This window comes from Pungitius pungitius, chromosome 4 (genome assembly GCF_949316345.1).
Source record: "Pungitius pungitius chromosome 4, fPunPun2.1, whole genome shotgun sequence".
Classification (NCBI taxonomy): domain Eukaryota; kingdom Metazoa; phylum Chordata; class Actinopteri; order Perciformes; family Gasterosteidae; genus Pungitius; species Pungitius pungitius.
Genome location: NC_084903.1, coordinates 14,972,045 through 14,995,537, shown reverse-complemented (window position 1 = coordinate 14,995,537; position 23,493 = coordinate 14,972,045). Strand labels below are relative to the sequence as shown.

Genomic DNA, 23,493 nt, shown 5'->3' with positions numbered 1-23,493 from the left:
TGACAATAAGATTCCCTGCAATGGGTGGTGCAGGTGTGAGGATGTTGCCAAGTGGGAATTCCCAAAAGCCATGAAATGTGCAGAGCTATAATGGCAGGTCCAATGGTAGGAAGTGCTTTTTACTGGACAGGCAGCACACCGGCCTTGTTTATATTGTCTTACCCCTCACTCATCTATGTCTAAGTTTTAGAATGCATTAACTCAGTGAGCTTTTTTTTCTTCCTTTTGAGGATAATTCAGCAGTGATTGATTTATTTATCCAGCAGATTTTCCTCTGATCTTTTCTTGATCCGTCCTTTTAGGCCCCGACCATCAGCATATGCGCTCAGCCTCTTTCGGAATCTCGCATTTTATTAGGAATCACTATGCACTTGAGAGAAACATTCAATTACGCTCCGATGGTAATTAAATGTTCCTCAAATGAGTTCATTGAAATCATTTTCATTTCCGCTTCAGTTAGATTTTTAATTCCGAGTGCTCGACGCAGGGCTCAAATAAACCTTAAGCGCCTCACCCACAGGGAGTGTTTGAAGGGCCATGCTCACAGTCACAGTCAAATGACATTTTAACAGCTTAGCAGCGTAACAATTGAAAAGATATCATTATTAGGAACAGACACAGACTGCACAATTAAATAAAAAACAAAGGCCTTTGATAATGTTGGAGGCACAGTAAAGATAGAGATGCACGTTTGCAGGTCAGAAATAGCCCGAAAACGTGGTGATCAAATTTTTGCCACAAGACCAAATGACATTACCCATAATTACTCAGCTCAGTATATTAGATTATGTCTGATTTGACACGGGTAATAGGACTCATCAGAGAGGGGACAAAATTAATCCACTCACGTTTCATCGTGACAAAGATGTTCAGCATAAAGGTTCAGATTTTACAACGATAAAGGACCTAAATGTCATTGTGAATCCTATAATTCAAAATTTCCTAAAATTCAGAACATGATTTGCTCCGAGCCTACAATACAACTCTGTTCAAACAGGTAAACGCAATAGTTTTAGTTTCCTATTGGCTAATGCAGCATTTCAAAAGCGTTTAAACTTGAGAAGTCAACTTCAGTAAAACATTGTTAAATTGTATCACTGAAAACTTTAAATCATCTCTATTGTGTGTTAAAAGGTCCACTTCCTGCCACAATGGCCCAAACCTGTACAGTCCAACATTATAAATGTAATAATTATGTGTTGGTGAAATAACTGTAAATCATTTAATGACCCTACAAGGCGAGAGTTATTTTTAAAAGGGGATTCATCAATATTCTCCAGAGGTACATGAAGAAAGGTCAGAAAATATCTCATTAGTCTGTGAGCATGCGCATGTGTGCCCCCTTACGTGCAATTGTGCAGCCATGCATGCATTTGGGAGTAGGCTTGTGTCATTGTGTCCACTTGTGTGTGTTCCTATATACTTCTTGTGGTGTGTAATGTGTGATTGGTAAGATCTATGATATCACTGGAATACAAGACAGGCAACAGGCACCAGGCAACAGTATCCAGATCATCCATGTGCATGCGTCTGTCTTCCATCTTAATCTGAACAAACAGCATGAGAAACTAATTACTTTTCAAATCATTTTGATGTTATCCACATTATAAACAAGTACCAAAAAACTAAGGACAGACTGTGTTTGGTTACCCTTGTAGAAATTAGTCCATGGCTTGTATTGGTATATTTAGCAAACACTGTGCTGAATACAATGAAGAGAACGTCTCATTAAATGCCGTCTAATGACCATGTAAGAGATGATGAATGATTCAGAAAACATCCCAGATAAGGTTATATCTGTGAGTTAAACAAGAGAGATTTTTGGATTGTTTACTCACTAGACAAGAGGACATGTGATTAGTGTGTTATCTTCCACCCCTACCACTCCCCGTACAGTACACACACAAACTCACCACACATTTTTCTACACGTTGTCATGTGTTCAGAAATAGATCACCAGGGAGTGTGACAAGACAATTCATGGAGGGAGGACCACAAGTCTTGTTATCTGATATTTCCAACGGATCTCTGCTGTAATCAGCTTGCTATCTTTCCGTAATTGTGAAGATTATACTTTACTGTAAGTGTCAGCTTCAGGCTACAGAAGCATGAGGGCACAAGAGCGGCTGCGGGTTGTTGGCAGAGACTTGCCAAAGACCTTCGTAGGAGGCAACAGCTCCTGCACACAATGCTGCCATTTCTATTGACACGTTAAGGAGGTGGGGGAGAAAAAATATAAATGCATTTTCCTAGCCAACACAATGTCACTGACACGAACTCAAAAACATGTTTCTATTTGGCCTTGCATCAGAGAAGTGTTAGTAATTTAAGGAGTATGTTTTTGGGCCTATTAAGTATCTATCCTTGTTTGCACTGTTACACAACATATTTCATTGCAAAACAATACAAAAACAATGATGCAATCCCATATGCTATTCCTCTTACAAAATGTTTCACTCTGAATAAATGTGTCATCATGTAAAATATACCTTTGTCATTGAACTGTAAGTATTTGTTTTAAGATTAGGTAAAAACTCAAATGCACACACATGCAGGTTCTAACACTCGAATGCTGGCCCACACACAGAGATGAAAGTCCTAGTCGTATGAAAGCTATTCAACAGTTAATATACTATTAAGTTGCTAGACACATTAACTTTACACATGACAGTTAACCAATACGTTATGCTCTTGTGAATGTAATTATAGCGAATATGCAAGCCACACTGTCAGCTCTTGTGCAATATTGACCAGTCTTCTTTAATTACTGTACATGTGGCAAACGGAGCAGCCTATATTTAGACACCACACTGTATTAATTAGCAACTGTGTTGTTTAACTTGACAAATATTCAGTTGGAATGACAATTGGAATAAATTTGAGAGAGTAAACCTCAAAACTCTGTCAACCCTGGTCATGTGACATTGAGTGTATTAAAAAAACAACAAGGGTGACTCTGCTGTTCACAGGACTGTAATACATTCACTGGTTTACTGTTGGTCCCCCGGCCCCAAGCCACAGAACTGATGCTCGATCAGGGCTGTGCGTTAGACTTCCCCAGTGAGAAAAAGACCACTAGCTGCGGGCTCCCAAATACTTTAAGTGTCAAAGTGGCCCCCCAAAGACCACGCACCTTAGATCACAGACCTGATCTCTTCCTGACCTTGTTTTGTCTGCTCTGTCCTCTGGAGCACCCTTGGCAGCCTCACCCTCCTTCTGACTAATGGATTAAGGTAATTATGACATGGCTGTGCCCGCATTCTGTTGGTGTGGTGAAAATTGATATTCCAGCTTTTTTGTTCTCACTAAACTGTTGATGGGATTTCATGGCCCCAGACCAATACCAGCTCTTCGCGTTAGTGGAGATGCAAAGCGTGGCTTGTGTTTCCTTCTGCTCCGTCCTCCAGTTGAAAGTGTTGCTTAATCAAAGTGTTTTTGTCATATTACAAGCTGTGTGGCTCCGTTCTTTTACCTGTTTTGCCTCTGTGTTTGCAGCTGCTCTAATGCTCCAGGAGCTCACCTATCCGGACATGGATACTGCAATAGGCTCAGGTAAGGCCTGCTTTGATAAGGTGGTGGAATGTGAAAAGGCTGATTAGATGGCCTTATCGAGCCCCAGACTCGAACCAAGCGACCTCCACAACCACCAACGCACACACACACACACACACACACACCCACCGACAGGCATTCAGCAAACAACTCACTGACCTCTGCTCGGTCAACTCAGTCGCCTCAGTTGCTCACCATAATGAAACCAGTTTACACTGTCTTTGCTGCTTCACACTATATTTGTGCCACACAACTTACAATGAGTGCATCTCAACCCCCCCCCCCCCCACCCATAAACAAAGTCTGCAGACGTAGGAAAACTGTGCATGATGAGTGAAATAAAGTCAGCGAGCCCTCAAACATTGCTAATTTCACAGTGGGACAGACCAAGCCCTCATAAACCTATCAAGGCTTTGCATTACAGTTTGTAAATGTGAGGAAGGAAGACATTATTACTCAGCCATGCTCATTTTGACAGGAGGACTTAAAGTCTTAACAGTGCCGCATCTATGTCAATAAGCTGGTGAGAATGGGGATTGAATCTCATTGACTGACCAAACATCACTCAGAGCAAGAAAACCAGAAGTCATCTCGTAGAATCAAATGTATGAAAGTACAATGTGCAAAGGAAACTTAAGAAGAATTCAACCAACGTCAGATGTGAGTTTGTCCTTCAACAAGCACACTTGTCTGTATTGTGCGGTTGTTATGTTTGTAAAAGAACCTCAATTTGTGTTAATTACTAAAAAGTCTAAAATTGGGATCGCTGTTTTTATCACGTTCAAAATCAGAAACAATCTGCATTGCTCTCCAACCTCATCACGGCGTCCTTGCTGGCTTGATGAGTTCTCCTTCACAGCGGCCGCATTTCACTCCATGTAGATCTCTCTCTCTCAGCTCTGCATCATCAATAACTTCAACGAAACAAAAGCAGCTAAATTAGCTCCTCCACTTTCTTCTGTCGTGACTAATGAGCTCTCCCTCCGTTGGTGTATTAGTCTCGCTCTGCTGTGGCTGGACCCCAGGGAATGGGTCTCTGCTGTGCCGTCCCGTGAACAGGTAAGCCCAAACAAATGACAAGGCAACAGAATGGAAATAGAAACAATAGGGTTCTTTTTGAGGTTTGTTTGAGCCACAAGCACAGTGTCGTTTTTACTTCAAAAGCAGACGCATCCATTTGCTTCCACTGGAACAGTCGACAACCAGTTTCGAAAGCGTTGCGTTGACTTTATTTCTGTGTCTGGGCAGTCTGCTGTCATGTCATCGATATAAGTAGCAGACAAATACTGAATTACAGATTTTTTGTTTGTGAATCGTCAATACACTTATATTTTATATCTGTCTGTATTTCTGTGAATTTACTACAGCGTTTAGGACATTACAAAGCCACACAAGAGAGACACAAACAGGAAAAATAGAGTGGTATTAAATGCCATTGGTTTATAACAGAGGAAAATGAAAGTCATAGCTTCAATTTTGGGCCCCCGTAGCAAACTGTTGAAATCCTCATGGCTAAAAAAGCATCTGTCTGATTGGCAGGATCATCTTCCAAAGCTTTTGGCATCAGAGATGTGACTGATTTGTCCTATCATTAAATATTATGCACTCGGGAATCTAAAAATACACGTCGTCACAACGATGAGATCATACACTTGGAGAGAGAGAGAGAGAGAGAGAGAGAGAATATGATTATAGGCTTTTGTCACAGGAAAGAAGTGGTTATTTGTCAGCACCATCTCAAAAGAGGCCACAAAATAAATCAACACTTTGACTGGCCAACAAGATCCAGCCCCAGTATAGTTTCCTAAAAAATGGTATTTAAATTGAATGAGTGAGCTGCCATGTCATCCGTTAATTACATTTAGCCTCTAATACAGATGTAATTGGGATCTCAAACTAAAGCCATCTTTGCTGAAGTATCCAGACTACAGTATAAGAAGCAAGCTGAAATGAAGTAGCAATAGGCTGCTCGATGCCAGGGACTCCATCACACGTCACGTTCACAAACAAGCCGTTCAAAAGATGCATGAAAAGAATATTCTACAAAAAGCATCTCCTTGTATGTTTTAACAAAATCAGAGTGTTTACAGCATAGACAAAAACACACCGTGGTGCACTTACAGTTCTGTTACTGTTGTACGTGAGTCAATTAAACATAGATGACCTCTGAACTCAGATAAAGTACAATGTACGAGAGGTTTATATGACTCCACTGCAAAGCCTGGGCCTGTGCTTAGATAAAGTTTTTTATGGCAGTGGGACATATGAGTTGATGAGTGGATGGAACACTGGGTTCATGGTAATTATTTCCACTTTCTTACATAACTCCTTAGACATTCTTAAATACCGTTTTCCATCGAATGTATAAAGAAAAGATACACTTCAATTTATTTATGTTTTTTCATCTGCAAATATGTTCTTCATCCCTTTGAAACAGTTGTGTTGCTTTGTTTGGAATTTGTGTGGACGGTTGTTGTGGATTGTGGATTGAAAGGGAAAAGCCCTTGCGCTGTTGTGTCCAAAAGGTGGCAGTGTTGAGTTTTAAAATGGTACGTAGAGGCATGAAGAATCGCCTCAATGCTCCTTCCATATTTTTGGTCAATTGTCTCGAAAATCACCGCTGAACGTCGTCCAACATTGCAAATAAACACAAATATTACATGTCTCAAGTACATTCAAGGGATTTTTCTTGGAGAGAAAAATTCTCCATGCCACCATAAAGATAGCATTTTTTATTGCAAGGCATAAACGTTGCAGAGATAACAGTCGCAATCTCCCTATTCATTGAAAGGTGAGTAATTATGATAGACGGTAGATTTTGTAAAAGGGCACGTGCATAAATCTACCTCTTCCACCACCAATCTATATTAATAGCGTGTGTTCTCTTCCCTCGCTGTGACCTGCACTAACACCCGCATGTTAATGACTTCACTGCGCGACAGCGTCCCAACCGCTCGCCGATTTCAAACTCGGACCAAGTGGTTCCCCCCCCCCGTGAAGAAGAGGAGGCTCAAGCAGTGATCGAAGAGTTAAGAGTCTGCGTCCCCAGCTGACAGTCAGCTGACGGCATTTGACAGTTGCCAAAAGTTTGCTTTCCGTCGGGCTACTAATATGTTAATTAGCTCGGTGAGTGTGAGAGCCTATTGGCTCCTCGTCCGAGTCAATTTCCTCTTCCCAGACTGACGTCAGGGCGGCTCCAATGCTCTTAAACTCATCTGCCGTGTGATCCCCTCTGAAATATCGCCCCTGCCAGTGAGCGCCGTGTGTGCCGCGAAGGCTGCATTCACTTCCCCGCCCCCCATCCCGCGTGTCGTCTTTTTTCTCCCGCAATGTATTAACGAAGAACCCGCAAAGTGTTAAATGTTTGAAATACAATACCGCCGAATTCCAAATGCTGAGAACGGACTCCGCTACTCGTGCGCGCGGCACTGGCGTGTCCGCGCAGTAGACTCTGCAAAGAAAAACTACTCTCACGCGCCGGCAAGTCCGCGGCTGCAAAAAGGACGCTGAAAAACTCTTTTTTTTTTCTTCTTCATCTCCTTTTCTTTCTTTTTTTTCTTTTTTTTTTTTAAACTTAAGACAAACGCTTAAAAATCAAACTGGCTCACGTTCTTCCCAACCAACCCAGTTTGACAGCTTCTCTTCACCCCACTTGGAGGACTGTCAGCAGCAAGAGGATGGCATCAGAGCTGGCAATGAGCAACTCCGACCTGCCCACCAGTCCCCTGGCCATGGAATATGTTAATGACTTCGATCTGATGAAGTTTGAAGTGAAAAAGGAGCCGGTGGAGCCCGATCGCAACATCAGCCAGTGCAGTCGCCTTATCGCCGGGGGATCCTTGTCTTCCACCCCGATGAGCACGCCGTGCAGCTCGGTGCCCCCTTCCCCAAGCTTCTCGGCGCCCAGTCCGGGCTCGGGGAGCGAGCAGAAGACACACATAGAGGATTTCTACTGGATGTCCGGTTATCAACAGCAGTTGAATCCAGAGGCGCTGGGCTTCAGCCCCGAAGACGCAGTCGAGGCGCTGATCAACAGCAGCCACCAGCTCCAGTCGTTCGATGGCTACGCCAGGGGCCAGCAGTTCGCCGGGGCCGCCGCCGCCGCCGCAGCGGGAGGCACCATGGCCGGGGAAGAGATGGGCTCCGCCGCGGCGGTGGTGTCGGCAGTTATCGCCGCGGCGGCCGCTCAGAACGGAGGGCAGCACCACCACCACCATCACCACCACCACGGCGGCAACGGCCACCACCACCAGGCGCCGGGCGTCCAGTCCAACGGCACTTCTGGGACAGTTCACCCGCACATGCGCCTCGACGACCGGTTTTCAGACGACCAGCTGGTCTCGATGTCGGTGCGGGAGCTCAACCGGCAGCTGCGGGGGGTCAGCAAGGAAGAAGTGATCCGGTTGAAACAGAAGAGGAGGACCCTAAAGAACAGAGGCTACGCGCAGTCCTGCCGGTACAAGCGAGTCCAGCAGCGGCACGTCCTGGAGGGAGAGAAGACGCACCTCATCCAGCAGGTCGATCACCTAAAGCAGGAGATCTCCAGGCTGGTCCGGGAAAGGGACGCGTACAAAGAAAAGTATGAGAAGCTCATCAGCAACGGCTTCAGAGAAAATGGATCGAGCAGTGACAACAACCCTTCATCCCCGGAGTTTTTCATGTGAGTCTCGACATAATCGTGAAAAAAAAAAAAAAATTCAGATGAGAAAATCAGACGGGTTACTCATCCCCCACTTTACTAAAGTTTTCATGAAACTTTTTTTTTCTCCATTTGGCGCAAAAACTACTAGACCGAGAACTAATATGTCAACTTTTTACTTTTTTTTTTATTTGATACCTTTTTTAATCGTCTGCGACTGTTTAAAGATGTGTAGGGCTTCGTCCTCCGTGATTTAATTTTGGAGGCATTATAGAAAAACTTTCATCTACGTTTTGCTCAGTATATCACGCATAGCCTGTTTGTCTTTTTTTTTTTCCTCCATCATCGTTCACTAGATTTGCAGTGTTTAAGTGAAATCTGATTTTTGACAGTTGATCCAACTTGATGCTGCAGTATACGAAGTGTGCATGCAAGCACTGAGTATACTCCAGTGTGCAGATTCACTGTACACATCCATGTCAAACTGCACCATCAACGATACGTTTTTGGTCTTTTTTTTTACCTTTTCTTTTCTTTTTTTTTGTCTGGCAAACTTGGAGGATTGCGAGCCTGCTGTTTGACGCCACCTCATCTCATGCTTGCCTTTGTTTTGAGCACAACGAGACTCTATTCATTACAAACTGTTCAATGTTTTTAAAGAGATGTCTCATCGAACTTCCCTGCATGCTGGACATGTATGGTTTTTTTTTCTTCTTTTTTTTCTCTGTTCTTTTTTTCTCCTTTCTCCGCTTGAAGATGTTCTTCTTGTCGGATGACTCCAGCATGGCATTCATAACTTCATTTATGACCCACGGTCACTTTTTTGGAACCGAAACAAAAAAGTGACAAGACTTCCCAACCCCCCCCCCCCCCCCCCCCCCTTCATTCAGGAGCATTTCAGCTGTGTTGAAGTGCAGCACCACCGGCTGGCATTAGGCTGCAGTCATTCCCTGAGCGCACCATCAGGAAGTCGATCAGCGGGGATCCTGGTGCGAGAGGAAAAAGAAAAAGACTTCACGAAAGGAAATCACCGATCCCTTTCCTGGAAATTTAGTCGGGTGCCTATTGTCCATATTGTTATTTAAGGGTATTCCTCTCTGTATTTGACAGCATTTAAACCATTTTTCACGCTTAATTTAAGTACAAAGTTGAAACGTTGCAAAAGAAAAAAGTGCTACAGGTTGGATCATATAGCTCAATATGATAATTATTAACGAGATTGTTGCACACAAGTATTGACGAACAGTTTAGATCAATTGGCAAGGCTCCAATTGGTGCGATTGAGCAGTTCACAAACATCGCCTTTGCAGCATGTGCTTCAAACACAAGTGTGGCCACATATTTCACCATTTTATTTCAAAAAGTTTTTTTTTTTTTTTTTTGGAGAAGACAAAGTAAATTACCATGCTTTCTGGAAATGCGTGTGTTAAGCGGCCTGGTATATTTGGGACTGGAATGCACAAAAAACATGTGAAAGTTAAGGAAAAAGTTCGTGCTCTCCACATCACACATTCTTTTACGACTTGATCGTACCATTTTGATACTTTATTAACAGTTGAGGAGACACTGTTGTTTTGTGCTAAACGAACTCAATATTTGCAAAGCAATAACAATTATTATTATGAATAATGTCTGGACATTGTTTAGCTCGTCAGGGATTGACACCCTGCATGTAAAAAATGAGAGAGTACCATTCGCCAATACATCTTGAAAATATGTTAATTAATACGTCATATTATATATAGTATATATAGAGAGATTTTGCTGTGCAAAATTATTTCACTCACTAACCATATGTGATGTTCATATGTGCTCGTTCTTTTTATTTCATACAATTAAATGATATGCAATAAATGTATGTAATTGTCATCAATACGTTTCTCACTTTTTTTCACCTCTCTTTTTTTCGTGATTGGAACATAATGAAACTAGAATCAAATCAAGATCATTATTGCACTTTATATTGACACGTGAATCTGTTGGCACCCTTGTGTTTTTTTCGACGGTAATTTAAAAAACGCGTCACCCTGAACTAATCAGATACCTTCTTTTAGGACGGAGTGCAGTTCGGTCCGGTTTTACTGAGTTGATGAAACTCCAAACAAAGATGTTCACACCAGGATTGTTATTACACATTATTGTCTGATACAGGTTTATTTTCTATTTTTTTAAAACACCAAACTAATTAGGAATCATTTACACAATGCAATGAAACTGCCGTGAAATCTTATTAGCTGTCATTTAGGCAACAATTACGATTTCCAACAAACTTAATTCTCATTCTAAAAAACCTTCATACTCACTCATAGGGTGGACTAATGTCTCAGATGAAACGATTTGCTCTACAAATTACATACTCATCTGTTGAACCGTAATACAGTTTTATATAATAATTTAATGTTAATTGTATAGATGGGACCAGCGATTGATGTGTGTGTTTCTGTGAGTGTCTCATGTCTCTCTCTCTCTCTTTGTGTGTGCTTGTCTGTGTGTGTGTGTGTGTGTGTGTGTGTACATTGATGTCCGTGAACTTAAATAGGTGTTGACGTGAGTGTGTCCTTTGGTAGGAAGTATGTGAGGATGAAATCTCTGTGTGGATTCCTTGTGGTTATGCATGTTCTACATCTGCCCCGTCTGTTTGCCCCCTTTTCACACTGCCTGCTTCCTGCTGTTTGTGCGTATAGTGTGCCCGCTGTCTGTGTTTTTTCGGACACTGTGTGCTCACTGTCATTAGCCTGTCATCGTCCGGCTTTCCCCATTCTGCCCTGCTTCATCCTGCCTGTCGGTGGGCCTGAGGCGGTTGCAGGGAGGGCACAGCCATGTTAGGCATGTGGAGGGGCGCTGGAAAAGGTGCCAATGTAAGTCAGAATGAGGCTCAGCGCCCGTTTCCAGCCGTGCATTCACTGGATGTTTAGTCCTCGGACTTTGTCGTAACTTTTGCACTGGTGCACAAACTGAAAAAGCCACTTCTCTGAAACACAGGAGGAAAAGTTATTTTGTAAGCTGTGGGACAAGGAGTAGCCATGTGGGCATCTTGTTTCACTGGACCAGAACCATTTGTTTGTTGGAAAACCAACTTGCCAAAATCTACTTTGAAGAAACGCGAAGGTTTCTGCAGATGTATTCAGTCTGGATTAGTTTTGCCATTCAGCCACAGTTTGTATGTGCACGACTGTGAGCAAAGGGTATACCCAAACGGTAACTTTCCTGAAAATTACCCACACTGTCAGTTTAATAAGAAAACACTGCGTGATAAATTGTTAATCTATGAGATGAATTCTTCTTACTTACGTGTAGACCATCTTCCATGTTTAAACCCAACACTTGTAGTCTACAATGTTTAGTGTGATTTCCTCTGGAGGTGCGGGCTGCTGCTGTGGTGGCTGGTTTGCGCCGAGTGAGGGAGAGACTGAGACAATAGTCAGGCTTGTGCTGAATTAAATGATTTTGCTCATGATTAATAGTGGTGTGGGCCACTGGCTCCTGCGATGTAGAGATGATAAATTGTGAGTGCAGCTCTGTGCAGCTGTGCAAGTGTTGGGTCTTAGCATGCACACTCCATGCGATTTACAGCCAAGTCGTTCTCCTTCTTCCTCAATTTATCTAATTACATCTATTTGATCTAAGTAGTAGGGCTGCAATATTTTGATATTTCCTATTAGTTCAGAAAATGCATTGAATGGCTTTGGAAGGCACACTTGTTTGCCTTTGCTCTATTTAAAAAACATGATATCTGCACTTCCCATGAAAAAAATCTATCTTTATTTTAGAGTGATGCTTTCCTTCTCTTAAGGCTGTACATTTGTGTGGTGTGTTTTTTCACGTGTCTGGAGTGGCAGGTAAAAAAATGAAAAATGGATTTCTGTTAAAAGCGGTCGTTCTGTGGCTATCGTTTCCTCATTGAGAAAGACCCGTTAGATCTCTTATATTCATCCACTACAACTGAATACACACTCACCACAGAGACTAGAAATGAAAACACACCCTGCAGCGTGCACACACATGCACAAAGGCAAATCCGCAGAAAAACAATAAATGGCCCTGCATGTTTTTCCCAGCCTTTTGTTGCACAGCGTGATGCTAGTTGTGTTTGTCTTCATTCTGGCATTGACGTAACTAAAAGAAATGTTGAGCTGAATGACATTTGTTTGAGTACAGATCTCATTTGCAATACATGTTTACTGTTATATATGTGGCACCATTGTGCAATGGTTGTGCAAGTGAAAAATCGGTCCATTTTCTATTGATGAACTCTATGTACGTGCTCGTCAGACTTACTGCATGAAGTGCGTCACGATGTTCGCTCAAGTAGCAGCACGCCCGTTGACAGACCCCAAAATAAAACTTGGTTGAGGCTCTGAATTCTTCCAGGCTTGTGCCAGGGAAAGGGCAAAAGAAGATCTGCTGTTTGAGTTTGATTCTGCATCTCTTAACTCAGGCCGGCCCAAGTGCAAGGTCGATTAGTCCCTGTGTGGGTAATATGTGTGTCCCTATGTGTACGTGTGATTTGTCCGTGAATGTGTGTGTGTGTGTCTCTTGTCGTCTTTCGGAGAAGAGGATGAGCAGAGGTCGAAAGTTGCAGCGCACGAGGCTGCCCTCAAAGTCATTAAAGTAATCCGTGCCCACGGGAGCTCAAGCTCATTTCCTCTGCCCACATCTCACTGAATGAGATGTACATGCACATCCGACATGGGACAGTACACAGTAAATTCATGATTAGTCACATGCACTTTTTTTTTTACCCATTTCCTGTATTTCAACACGGCCTGAATAAGATTGCTGCTTACCTTTTCTTTTAATTACACCAGAAGCTTTCTGAGGGTGGCAATAACTGACTGAGCAGAAGTGTTCCTTGTCTTTGTCTGTGTAAAGACTATAGCTCACAGTTGATAAATCAGGTTTGAATACATACAAAGGTGTTTGTGTGCCTGCATGTATGCAGCACAAGTATTCCCAGAGAATACGTAGAGCAGGGAATACATGGCGCCTGGACACGCTGGTCACGGACAGCAGTTCATGTTGTTCTCACACCCACATCACTCAAGGATTGCATGGAGGGTGTTGCAAAGACGCCACATAACAACTAGTGGCTAGTGAGCTAAACCGTTCCTCTTAATAATGTTCAAAGAGTCAGTCTGGCAATACTAAAGGATTCTCAGTGTCAGTCTTGAGTATAATGTTAAAAAGAAACCATAACATTAAAAAAATAACAATATGGTCAATTCTTTCTTTGTCAAAATAGACAAATACATTCATACAATTAAATTTTAGTGTATGCACTTTTGTGCAGTTAGGATCTTGAAAGATCATTTTTCAGTGAGGAAACTTTTGAAGATTAATGAGTTTGGAACAGAAAAACAGCCATGCAGATATGGGACATATGGATGTGCAGCAGTAACACAAGTCAGATGTCTCAGCACAACCAGGTGGCAGCCACATCTGTGAATGTGACCAGATACAAAGACAAAAAAAACCCTGCTCTCTTAACAGTGTAGAGGTCGGTGCAGAAACACTCATTCAGTCAGAATTAAACAGACATCAGGGATCAATTAAGCTGCTTATCTTATCAGATTACACTTCCCTCTTTCTATGCATTTCTTTCTTTCTTTGTGGCAGAGAGTCTCGGTTTGCTTCAAATAGACGTTAAGCGGAAACGCGCAGTGTCATTAGAGAGTTGTCCTTGAAAGCCTGGCTGCAGGTTATGTTGGTAATGAGGTGGTCGGGACTTGCTGGGGTAATTTTATATGTCTGTAAATGGACCCGAACCAAGACTATTTGACTTAAATAAATGAAACACCATTTTTCAGTTGTACCATTGTAAAAAAGGTGAAGAGAATAGAGTTACATAGTCTTTCAAAGTAGCACAAGTCTTTTCAAGTTTCTACAAATAAATGCAAAAAATCAAAATACGTGGGTGTAATTTCTTTTCTTCGGTTAATTATTGTATTATTATCATCAAAGGATGCTTTTAATGAAATGCTGAGCTGCAGATATAAAAAACACATTAATTGAGGGATCAGTCATTTGTAGCGAAGAAGGATGATCAATATTAAGCCATTTATTTCATCCTTGAGTCAGCTCTCGTTTTTGTTTGCTCAAAGGCCATTTAGACTTTTTTCCAACGTGCGTTGATGCCGTTTTGGGAACTGTTTATATAGTTCTTAAATATCTGTCCCTTTAATGAAATGTTTCACTTTATGATTTAGCTGTGGCTTAGTTTCTGCTGTGGTACTAATATCCTCAAGCTGCATCACTGCTCTTTTCTCGCAGGTGCTGTATACTCAATAGAACCGAGTTATATGGCATTTATTAGAAAATCTGATTATTTGAAATTTCCTTCACTGCAGTTTATGGACATAGTATTTCCTCAATTGTAATTTCCCCCGGTTGGCATCAGTGCACAGAAACCAAAGAGCTCAGCAAATGTTTTTACTTCTGTAGCAATATTTATAGGGAAGAAAAAGGCTTTTTTTGATGCCTGGGGCAAGGTGCTTACTTGTGAGTGTTCTGAGATCGGTGCTTATGACAGTGTTTGTCACGGTTTAGTACAAGAGTCCCGCATTGACATCCTCCATAGTTCATTTTTCTGTACAATGACTTACTTCCCTTCAACAACAATGAGTTCTGTAAATTAAGGAGATTATCAGGACTATAAAGGCTTTTGAGTAGAATTCCATCGCCTGGTCCGTGCAACGGCACAAAGTTTGCTCAGGTATTTTAGTTTTGTCTGTTGTGGTTACAGTATTTTTGATGCATGGGTTCTGTCTGTAGAATCTATTTGCATGCAAATTTTTACATTTCCCTCTGCATGAGACGCTTACTATGATACATGTACTGTGTTTCACAAGACCGACAAGGTGGGAATGAATCTCGCTTAGAATTGATCTACTTGTTTCTTTGTGATTGTTTGTTGGAATGACAGGGAGGCAGAGAGTGACACACGCAGTTACAGAGACAAAGGATGTATTATATATTCATTCAAATGTTCTTATATGTTTTGTACAATTTTATCTTCTCCTTTAGGTCATCGAGAAAATTCCTCCATCTGTGATTTCAAGCCCCAATCCTCCGAGCCCTTTCCTCTCCGAGGTAAAACACTTGTTTCTTGATCTCTTTCAGTTTTCTTTTCTGGGTAATGTCACAGCTGTCTAGTAATATTGTAATATAAAGAATCATAACTGATTATGTTGTTTTCTATTTTGCACTACACAATCCATTAATTATTCATTAATATTAGACTCATATTAAACAGAGAGAGGTACAGTCACCAAATATAACATTGAGTGTGTCACAGCATATTGCAAATGAGCCTTAAAAAAAGGCCTTCATAATGGTTACATGACATATTAATGTTTGTCAATATGCTATGTTAAACGCATGCATGGCTTTTTAATATTGCTCGTATCTCTCATGATTCCAACCTTCTCTATATCTCCTTTGCCATGGCTGCGCACAGTACCCGGATGCATTGTCCAAAACACACACACTACACCGATATGACGCTTTTAGTTGTCCTGGTTCAACAAAGTATAACAACTCATCCATATCTAAATCACATGTTCAGATTGTGTGTGAAAAAAGCAGAGAGGAAAAACCCATTGTGCCGGACGGCAAAGAGATTCAGAGTGAAGAATTAGCTTCTAGTCCTGAAATCAATTCACAGAGACATAGAGGAAACTGGGCAAATGTATATTGCGAACCAAACCGTTCCGGTAATGGCTTCACTGATTAGTCCATAGCCAACGCTATGATGTTCTTGGTCATGACACATAAGGATGAGAGAAGGTCTGAGCTTTAATTCATTAGTGAAGAAGAATGTACATATACATGTGCTTGTGTGCAGTGTTATTTACTTGATTGTTACTAAGTGGGGCTTAGGATCAGTAGCTGGCCTTTCTCCAGATCCACTTAACTTCAAGAGGGGAAGCAGGACAAAAGCCATCAGGGAAGACAAGGACAAATCATCTTTAGATGAAGTGTTTTAAGTGCTCCGATTCTCCTCCCACGTCATCACCGTGAATTAGGTGCCCTCTGCTCACCGCTGAGGGGTGTAGAATATAAACAATGCCAAGGTAACGGATGTTAAACGGATGAAAGTGGAAAACCATGAGGGTGTCTATCTTAGTCAGCCTCGTAAATCTCAGCTCCCTTGCCACACGGCTGTGCTACCCTGACGTTGCGCTCTGACAAGCTGCCAGCCGGGCTTAGAGCGGCTGCGTGTGGTGTGGTCTGGTCGATCCTACTCGGAGCAGTTTCACACCCAAGGCAGACATTGCGGGCAGAGCAATGTCTTTGTTTTATGCAAAACCATGCATATGAGAGGGTGTTGGGGGAAGATGAGCAGTCTGGCCACGTAGCTCCAGGAGGACAGGCTGAGTGATGGAGACGGAGAGCCAGGTCTCCACGTCCTTGCCTGGGGAAAGAGTGTCCTGACTCCACCCTGGGATGCCTAAACATCGCCAGGACATGAATGTGTCACTGCGTCTCTTCCCTACCCATGCAAGAGAAAATGAAATGTTTTTACACTGTGAGATGATATAGAGAGGTTAACACTCTGCTATGAGGCTGTCAGTGTGTTTTACCTGGTGTCTGGCGTATGTGTTATGAAGGCAGGCACACCTCAGGGGTTCACCATGCAGAGAGGCACAGGAGATCAGAGCGCCACAGAGAGGGTTAAGGACCCAAAATATACTGATAAAGATAAAGCAGCGGGTGTAAGTATGCGAAAGAGGCTGCAAGGAAGAGAGCTGAGTGCAAATATAGATTGGGAAACTGTGTGTGTGTGTGTGTTGGTTTGATCTCATAAGCATACCGTAACAGGTAGGCCACCAACCAGGTGGCCAAGTGTATGGCAGAGCGGTTTAGGGGGAAGTTGCTGGAACACTGTCACCCACACACCACATTTAGTAACAGCATCTATTTTGCTTCTTAATGGCTACACAGTCCATCAGTGCAGTAAAATAGATCCAGTGAATGTTTTCCAAATGGTTACGTTGCCCCACATCCTCTCTCACTCGGCTCAGAGCTGTGGGATAATGGTAATACTTGGTCGGAGGCTCTTCTATCACAGAGCTCTATTTCTGGGTGCCAGGATGTTGGTCTCAGTCACCGAGGGCAGATGAAATTGATCCAGATTGACCTGTCATGTAGAGGAGAAATGAATAAGATAGAGGAGGGCAGCCGAGGCTTTAGAGAAGGGGGACAGCGCAGATGTACAAAAACAACCTCCTGCTCCATATCGGTCAAAAGTTGAGGACTGATTTATTCCCCCCTCCTCCTCCTCTTCCTCCTCCTCCTCCTCCTCTCTGCTCCACCTGCCTCTCGGAAAGGACTGAGAAACTGGAGACAGCTCAGCAGGAGTTGACTATATTTAGCCTTGGTGACCAAAGACTCTGTGGTCTAACTTTAAAGTTAAAAATATAGATATCCATGTACAGAGAGATGGGCACAGTTTGCGTCACTACATTGCACCAAGCGCAGTTTTCTCAGCTTCATCCAAGAAATATTGCAAAGCAGCTTGAGAGTATTGCTGGGCGCTTTTTTTTATCAGAAGAAAAGGCTCACCAGCATTACAACTGATTAAAATAAAATGTGTAAGCATGTATATAAAACATCTGGTTGTGAGAATGCTGCTTTCCTCAGAAAAGGAGATTTATGGTTGCATTTGTGTGTGAAGTGGAACTAAATTTAGTACGTTTCGGCAGAGCTGCACTTTGCTAATTATTTTGTCGTGGCAGAACTCTCATCATGGCGCTCCTCCCTCACTCTGAGCGGAGAGGCTCAGCAGTGTGTGCACGGTCAGCCCTGCAGCCCTGGCTGTGAGATACTGTCGGGTCTGTCGGCAAGGCAGAGCAGCATGGGACTCACTCAGGGGGATTCATTGCAAGGGCGAGGGTATTGAAGAGAGGGCAGGCCCACCATCACCAGCCAGTGAGGGGAAGGGGAGTAAACTACTACTGCTCCAGATGGTGAACATAAGCTCTATATTGTATCTACCTAAATCCTCATTGTGATGTGGCAATTGCTCGAAAATGGCACACCCATAATTAAAAGTGTAATAACTCTGGAAATACCTTGTGTATTTACAATTGAAAAAAATCTATATTACACACAAAAAAAATACTAATTTTGAGATTTTCCTGATAAAATGTCATAAACAGCCCTATAAATCCCATGAAACATTTATGCAGACAGATAAAAACACATCTAGGGGATAGCCCTGTGTGTGGACAGTACACATGTAAAGTTTCAAGTTGATAGAGCAAGCATATACTACTCCTGAGAAGGCTTTTGTGAAGGCCTCACATCACACGAACGGCATGGGGCAGTAGCTCATTGCAAAAACAAAATCCATATTTCCGTGAAAAACAACCAAGGTAAGACATATTCATGATTTTTTTTTGCTTCAATGGCTTGGTGGGTTTTGTACTGGAAGCTCGGTCTGGTTTGTCTGAGAGAAATAATACGTATATCCCTGCATTCAGCGTGATCTCCTCATGCTGTGTGTGGTCCGATGTCAACCTTGCTTGTAGCATCTAAAAAAATTCTGACACAGTGCAAATTTGCATGGAATATCTTTTTACTCTTCCACTGGCTAACGTTGCGTTATGTGGATTTCGGCTTATGATAGCCAGAGCTCTAATGATTCGAACAAGGGGAGGCATGCATAACTGTGTTCATGATGAGACACACTGTGCTCCGGTGCGGATGTGTTCTCCAAGATTATTCTGGATTTTTCGCTGCAATGGCTTGGTGGGTATTTCACTAGAACTTTGGCACGTTTTGTAAATATTAAAATATAAATTATACCACTCGATTTTGGGCAATCTGATGATGTTGTTTGATGTGTTTTTTGTCATGGTAGCCAGCACCGTACGCACCATCTTTGGACTCATTTGCATCGTGTATTTATTTTACTTATATTACACTGGTTAAAGTTTTGTTTGGCGTATTTTTATGTGGATTGTTGCTTATTATTATAATCAAGCCAGATAAAGCATTCTTGTATTTTTTTATACGATAAATACCCTAAATGTGGGTTTCTGTTTATGGTTATGATCCCGTTCTTTTGGGCCCAGGAGGTTGTGAATTATTCGTTGAAATGAAATGCCACTTGCAGAGAACTAAATTACCTAGTCATTATAGTCCACTTTTGTTAGGAATGTCTCCATTGCTACAGGATCCACACATTAGCACAGTAGCAAAGGCATGGACTTTTAAACATTTAAATACATACATACACAAAATTCATTGTTTGCTTCTCTGCTCTCTTCCGAGTTGTGCAAATCCTGCCGTCTAGGAGAAACTGCGTTCTTCGTGTCCCCCCCCCCCTCTCTATTTATACTCCAAAGTCAAAGTTCTCTTTCTTCCTATCTTTATCCCTGTTTTTAGAATGATACACAGCTCTTCTTCTTTTGTCTGCCCTTCTCTCCTCCAAATGACTCTCTCCCTCCTCCTCCTCCTCCTCCTCCTCCCGGACAAACCCAGCTTCCTTCCCTTTGCCACTGTACCCAACATCACGTTCCTTCCCTCCTTTGCCTCACACTGCACCTGCTTCCCTCCTGCTCTCTGCTCCCTCTCCAAACGTCACTTTTCCCCTCCTCTCCTCCTCCACTCCCATTCTTCCCCTCGTTAGCTTGATGAATGGCTTTACTGCAGGGAAAGTGCTGATTTTCATCTCTCTGTCTGATTTCTGCTGGCTGTTATTAATTTCAAACACTCAGAGAAAAGCAAGTGAGTCAATAAATAAGGAAATGAACACACTTCATCGTGCCATGCAGCGGCTCTCACAGTCATTCAGCCGGGATGCGGGTCCTCCGTCCCTGCATTCATGCTGATAAAGTTCAACTCCACTCTTAAATCGCAACATGTATTAGTATTTTTTTCAGCAAAAGATAAAAGTCAGCCGGTACCAGTACATCATTGAACATGTTTCTGGAGTATTTTCAGTATCTTGCTGTCTTCAGACTAACAGGACCAGGAGGATAGAATGGTGCAAAGTAAATGGCTCCAAAGAGACATGTAGTGTCCCCTCGTCTTTCACACCAGCTGACCATTTAAGAGACGTGTGCTGGAGGTGACAACAAGAGGAGATATAGAGGAAATGCGTTTAAGAGAGGCAACGAGAAGCAGCAGCCAAACAGAGTTATTGCTGCACATTAAACAATGCTGTCCACAGAGTGTGGCTGGGGCTCCGTGTCTAAGTGCACATTACTTACATTCTGGGCTTAAAGCATTGTGCTTGCCCGTTAACATCACACACAAATAGCCTTTGAGACGTTAGCATTCGCTCACTTTTGTGCTGTCAGACAGGAATGCTTACACAAGAAGTTGTTATTCTCAATTTAATGTACTTAATTAAAATGAGTTAGGATGTCTAATCAAAATAGGATCACATTAATGCTCGCACAGACACAAGAATTTAAGCCTGGCATATTATCCCGCTGTTTACAAAGTGTTAAGACAAACAGTCTGGGGGAGTATCTTATTAATACATATGTAAAACAATTAAAACAATATTTGGTATGTTATTAATAATCCTAGAGATTTGATCAATGCCAGCACTCCTATATTTTCAGCTTCCTGCTAATCTGTGTGGAACACACATATAATATGGTTGGGTAATAGTTACGATATAAGACATTCGATGTAAGTGCTTTGTTGCATGTATGTACTTCACACAATGTCTGGGTGTTTTGTTTGTGTAGACAAGAAATCATGACTTGAGAGAGAGAGAGAGAGAGAGAGAGAGAGAAGTGTGTAAGACTAAAGAGGTAATGGTTTTATTTTGCCAGTTCTGTATAATATGTTAATATCCAAAATAATATTTGTGCCAAGTGTTTTATTTGCAGCTTGGGGATTGATAGTCTTTTAGGTATGCTAAACAAAAGGAGATGCACTATTTGTATTCACAAATACAATCAACCAGTATGTAATGAGCAGGAACAGGTGAGAAAGGAACAATGATGACTCATTTGTTGTGAAACGTATATCCTAAAAGCTGCTTTAAGCTCCTGTTAGCTATCAGCTAACATGTATGACAATACATAGTGATATGAAGAAATACAAAGTCATAGTTGCATAGAGTGGTTTATACTTAGTGAGAGACAATGTGTCCAAAGAAAACCCGAAATACAATAAGAATACAGAATGTACGCCGATCTAAACATCCCATTCACTCTGTGCCATTCCTCATTTAATATCTAAATGAATTAAATATTTTGAAAGCTAATTGTTAAAACAACACACCTTATGGAGTGGTAGCCTACATAGATGATGTGAGGAGAGAAGAGGAGGAGAAGAGAGCAGCAAAGCCTACACTGGCAGTAGCTGCAGGGGTAGTGGAGCCTGCATGTCTGCTTCATTTCTCTGTGAGTGCAGACATAACTATTGTGTTTACAAGGCTGAGTTGCTCTAACTGTTAAAATATTGGAGTGGGGGCGTGTTAAAGGAGGAGAAACAGAGTAAACGGGTGGAGGAGGTAAATATTTGTCCCCCTCTCTCTCTCTCTCTCTCATACATACTTCTGGCTAACCAGACGGAGGAATGCGCTTTGCGTTATATAATTACAGAGTTTGGGCAGTGTCCTCCTTGGAGAGTACATGGCCTCAGAGACCAGGAGGAGTGCTTTCGCCAACCCTTCAGCGACCGGGCTCCAAGCGCCGCCGGCCCGAGGGGCGGCACACTTCAGCGCGTCACTGCTGTTCTGAAGAGGCACGTTCAGCCACGTGTGTGGTGAGGTCACCCTCTGATGTGTAACAGAGACACGCCGGGCCGGACCAAGCCGTAAACTCAGTTGCTCCCTTTTTATTCTGGATTTGGAAGGGTGTGTGACCCCTGGGAAAGAATGTTGTGGTAGAAAAAAAAAAAAACAAGAGACCCAGAGTCCTGGTTCGCGTGCCGGTCTAAAGGAACCATCACTCACGCAGACTCGCCATTAAACATACACACTGTTTCGCAACGCTCCTTTTTTTATTCCCCTCTTTGCAACCTGGCCATTAAAGGAGAGCGATGAGTTCACAGCTGGTAGTCTCTGGTTGCAAAGAGCGGAGAGCAGTGTAGGATGACATTATCGGAAGCGGCTGCATATAGATTCAAAAAAAAAAAAGAAGAAAAAAAAAAAGACACAAACAGAAAGAGAATACTATGGCGCACTTCTCCCAGTAAAAACTTCTGTCTGCTTGGATTACAATAATGACCCCTGACAAACCGTAATAAGACAAATGCATCTCTATGGATACAAGCCATGGCCAAGGGATTGTTTTCCTTTACCTTTCTAATTTGACTTTCTGCAGTAAGAAGGCTCTTGTTAGAAAAAAACAAAAACATCATCATTTATCTGTTGTGTCCTTAAACAAATAGTTCATGGTAAAAAAAAAACAGAAAAGGAAACAAATGAATGCTTTCTCAATATAAAACTCACTATGCCACAACTAGAGAGAGGCATATGAAAGGAGGGTGATGGAGAGGGACAAAGCTTTCCCTCTATCCCTGCGGCAGAAGTGGAATAGTTGTGGTGATGGGTTGCGACAGCTGAGGGAGCGAGGGAGCACGGGGGGAGTATCACTCCAAAATCCCCAGGAAACGGGGAGAAGGGAAGAGTAATTTAGGATCAAACGCCTGCCCCGGCCTCTCTCCGGCTGCTCCTTTCTGCCGTCTTCCTCTGGACATGCACACCGAGTCAAGTCTCTTCATCTCTGACACACAAACACGCTTTGGGTAATAGATATTTTATTTATTAACCCTCTAGTCGCATTACCATAATGATTCAGCCAACACGTAATAATGATGGCTTCTTGGCACGGGTCACAATCAGGCATACGTCAAAGACACATGCCGTGGCAGAATTAGATGCGCAAAGGACCAGCACACCAACTCTCATTTCCTTTCCCAGTCTCTTGATAGTTTCCCTAATATACCAATCTCCAGTGGCACACTGCTGTTCCAACATTCCTACAATTGCTTTAATCAGAGGTGTCTGTGTTGTGTGTGTGTGTGTGTGCGTGTGCCTGAGAAAGAAAGATGTTAGCGATCCTTGTGGCCCTGTTTACCTCCACCCTCGTGTTGGAGCAGAGGCAGGGCTGCCTGTATCCATCTCCATTCCCACGGCTGCTGTCTCACAGGCACAGTGGTCACAGGAGGATGAAAAGACTATGGATTTTTTTTTCCTCCTCCTCCCTACACTCACCAGAACAAGAAGATTAGACAGAAGATGAGCACGGCCTGGCCCATCCAAAGCAGCTTTAAGCCCGACGCTGGAGGCACCTGACCCGAGTTCTCTGGTTCATTGAGCACAAAACACC

The 23,493-nt window shown here is 42.6% G+C and overlaps 1 protein-coding gene across 1 annotated transcript in view; it reads left to right on the top strand.

Moving 5' to 3' along the window:
* The first annotated feature begins 6,844 nt into the window (after window positions 1-6,844).
* The window catches only part of mafa (MAF bZIP transcription factor a), a 68,444-nt gene continuing 51,795 nt past the window's right edge, over window positions 6,845-23,493 (top strand). The window contains exons 1-2 of the mRNA XM_037486006.2: window positions 6,845-8,212; window positions 15,215-15,280. Coding sequence (XP_037341903.1) covers window positions 7,230-8,212; window positions 15,215-15,242 — 1,011 coding nt within the window. The 5' untranslated portion in view covers window positions 6,845-7,229 and the 3' untranslated portion in view covers window positions 15,243-15,280. The remainder of the gene's footprint in view (window positions 8,213-15,214; window positions 15,281-23,493) is intronic.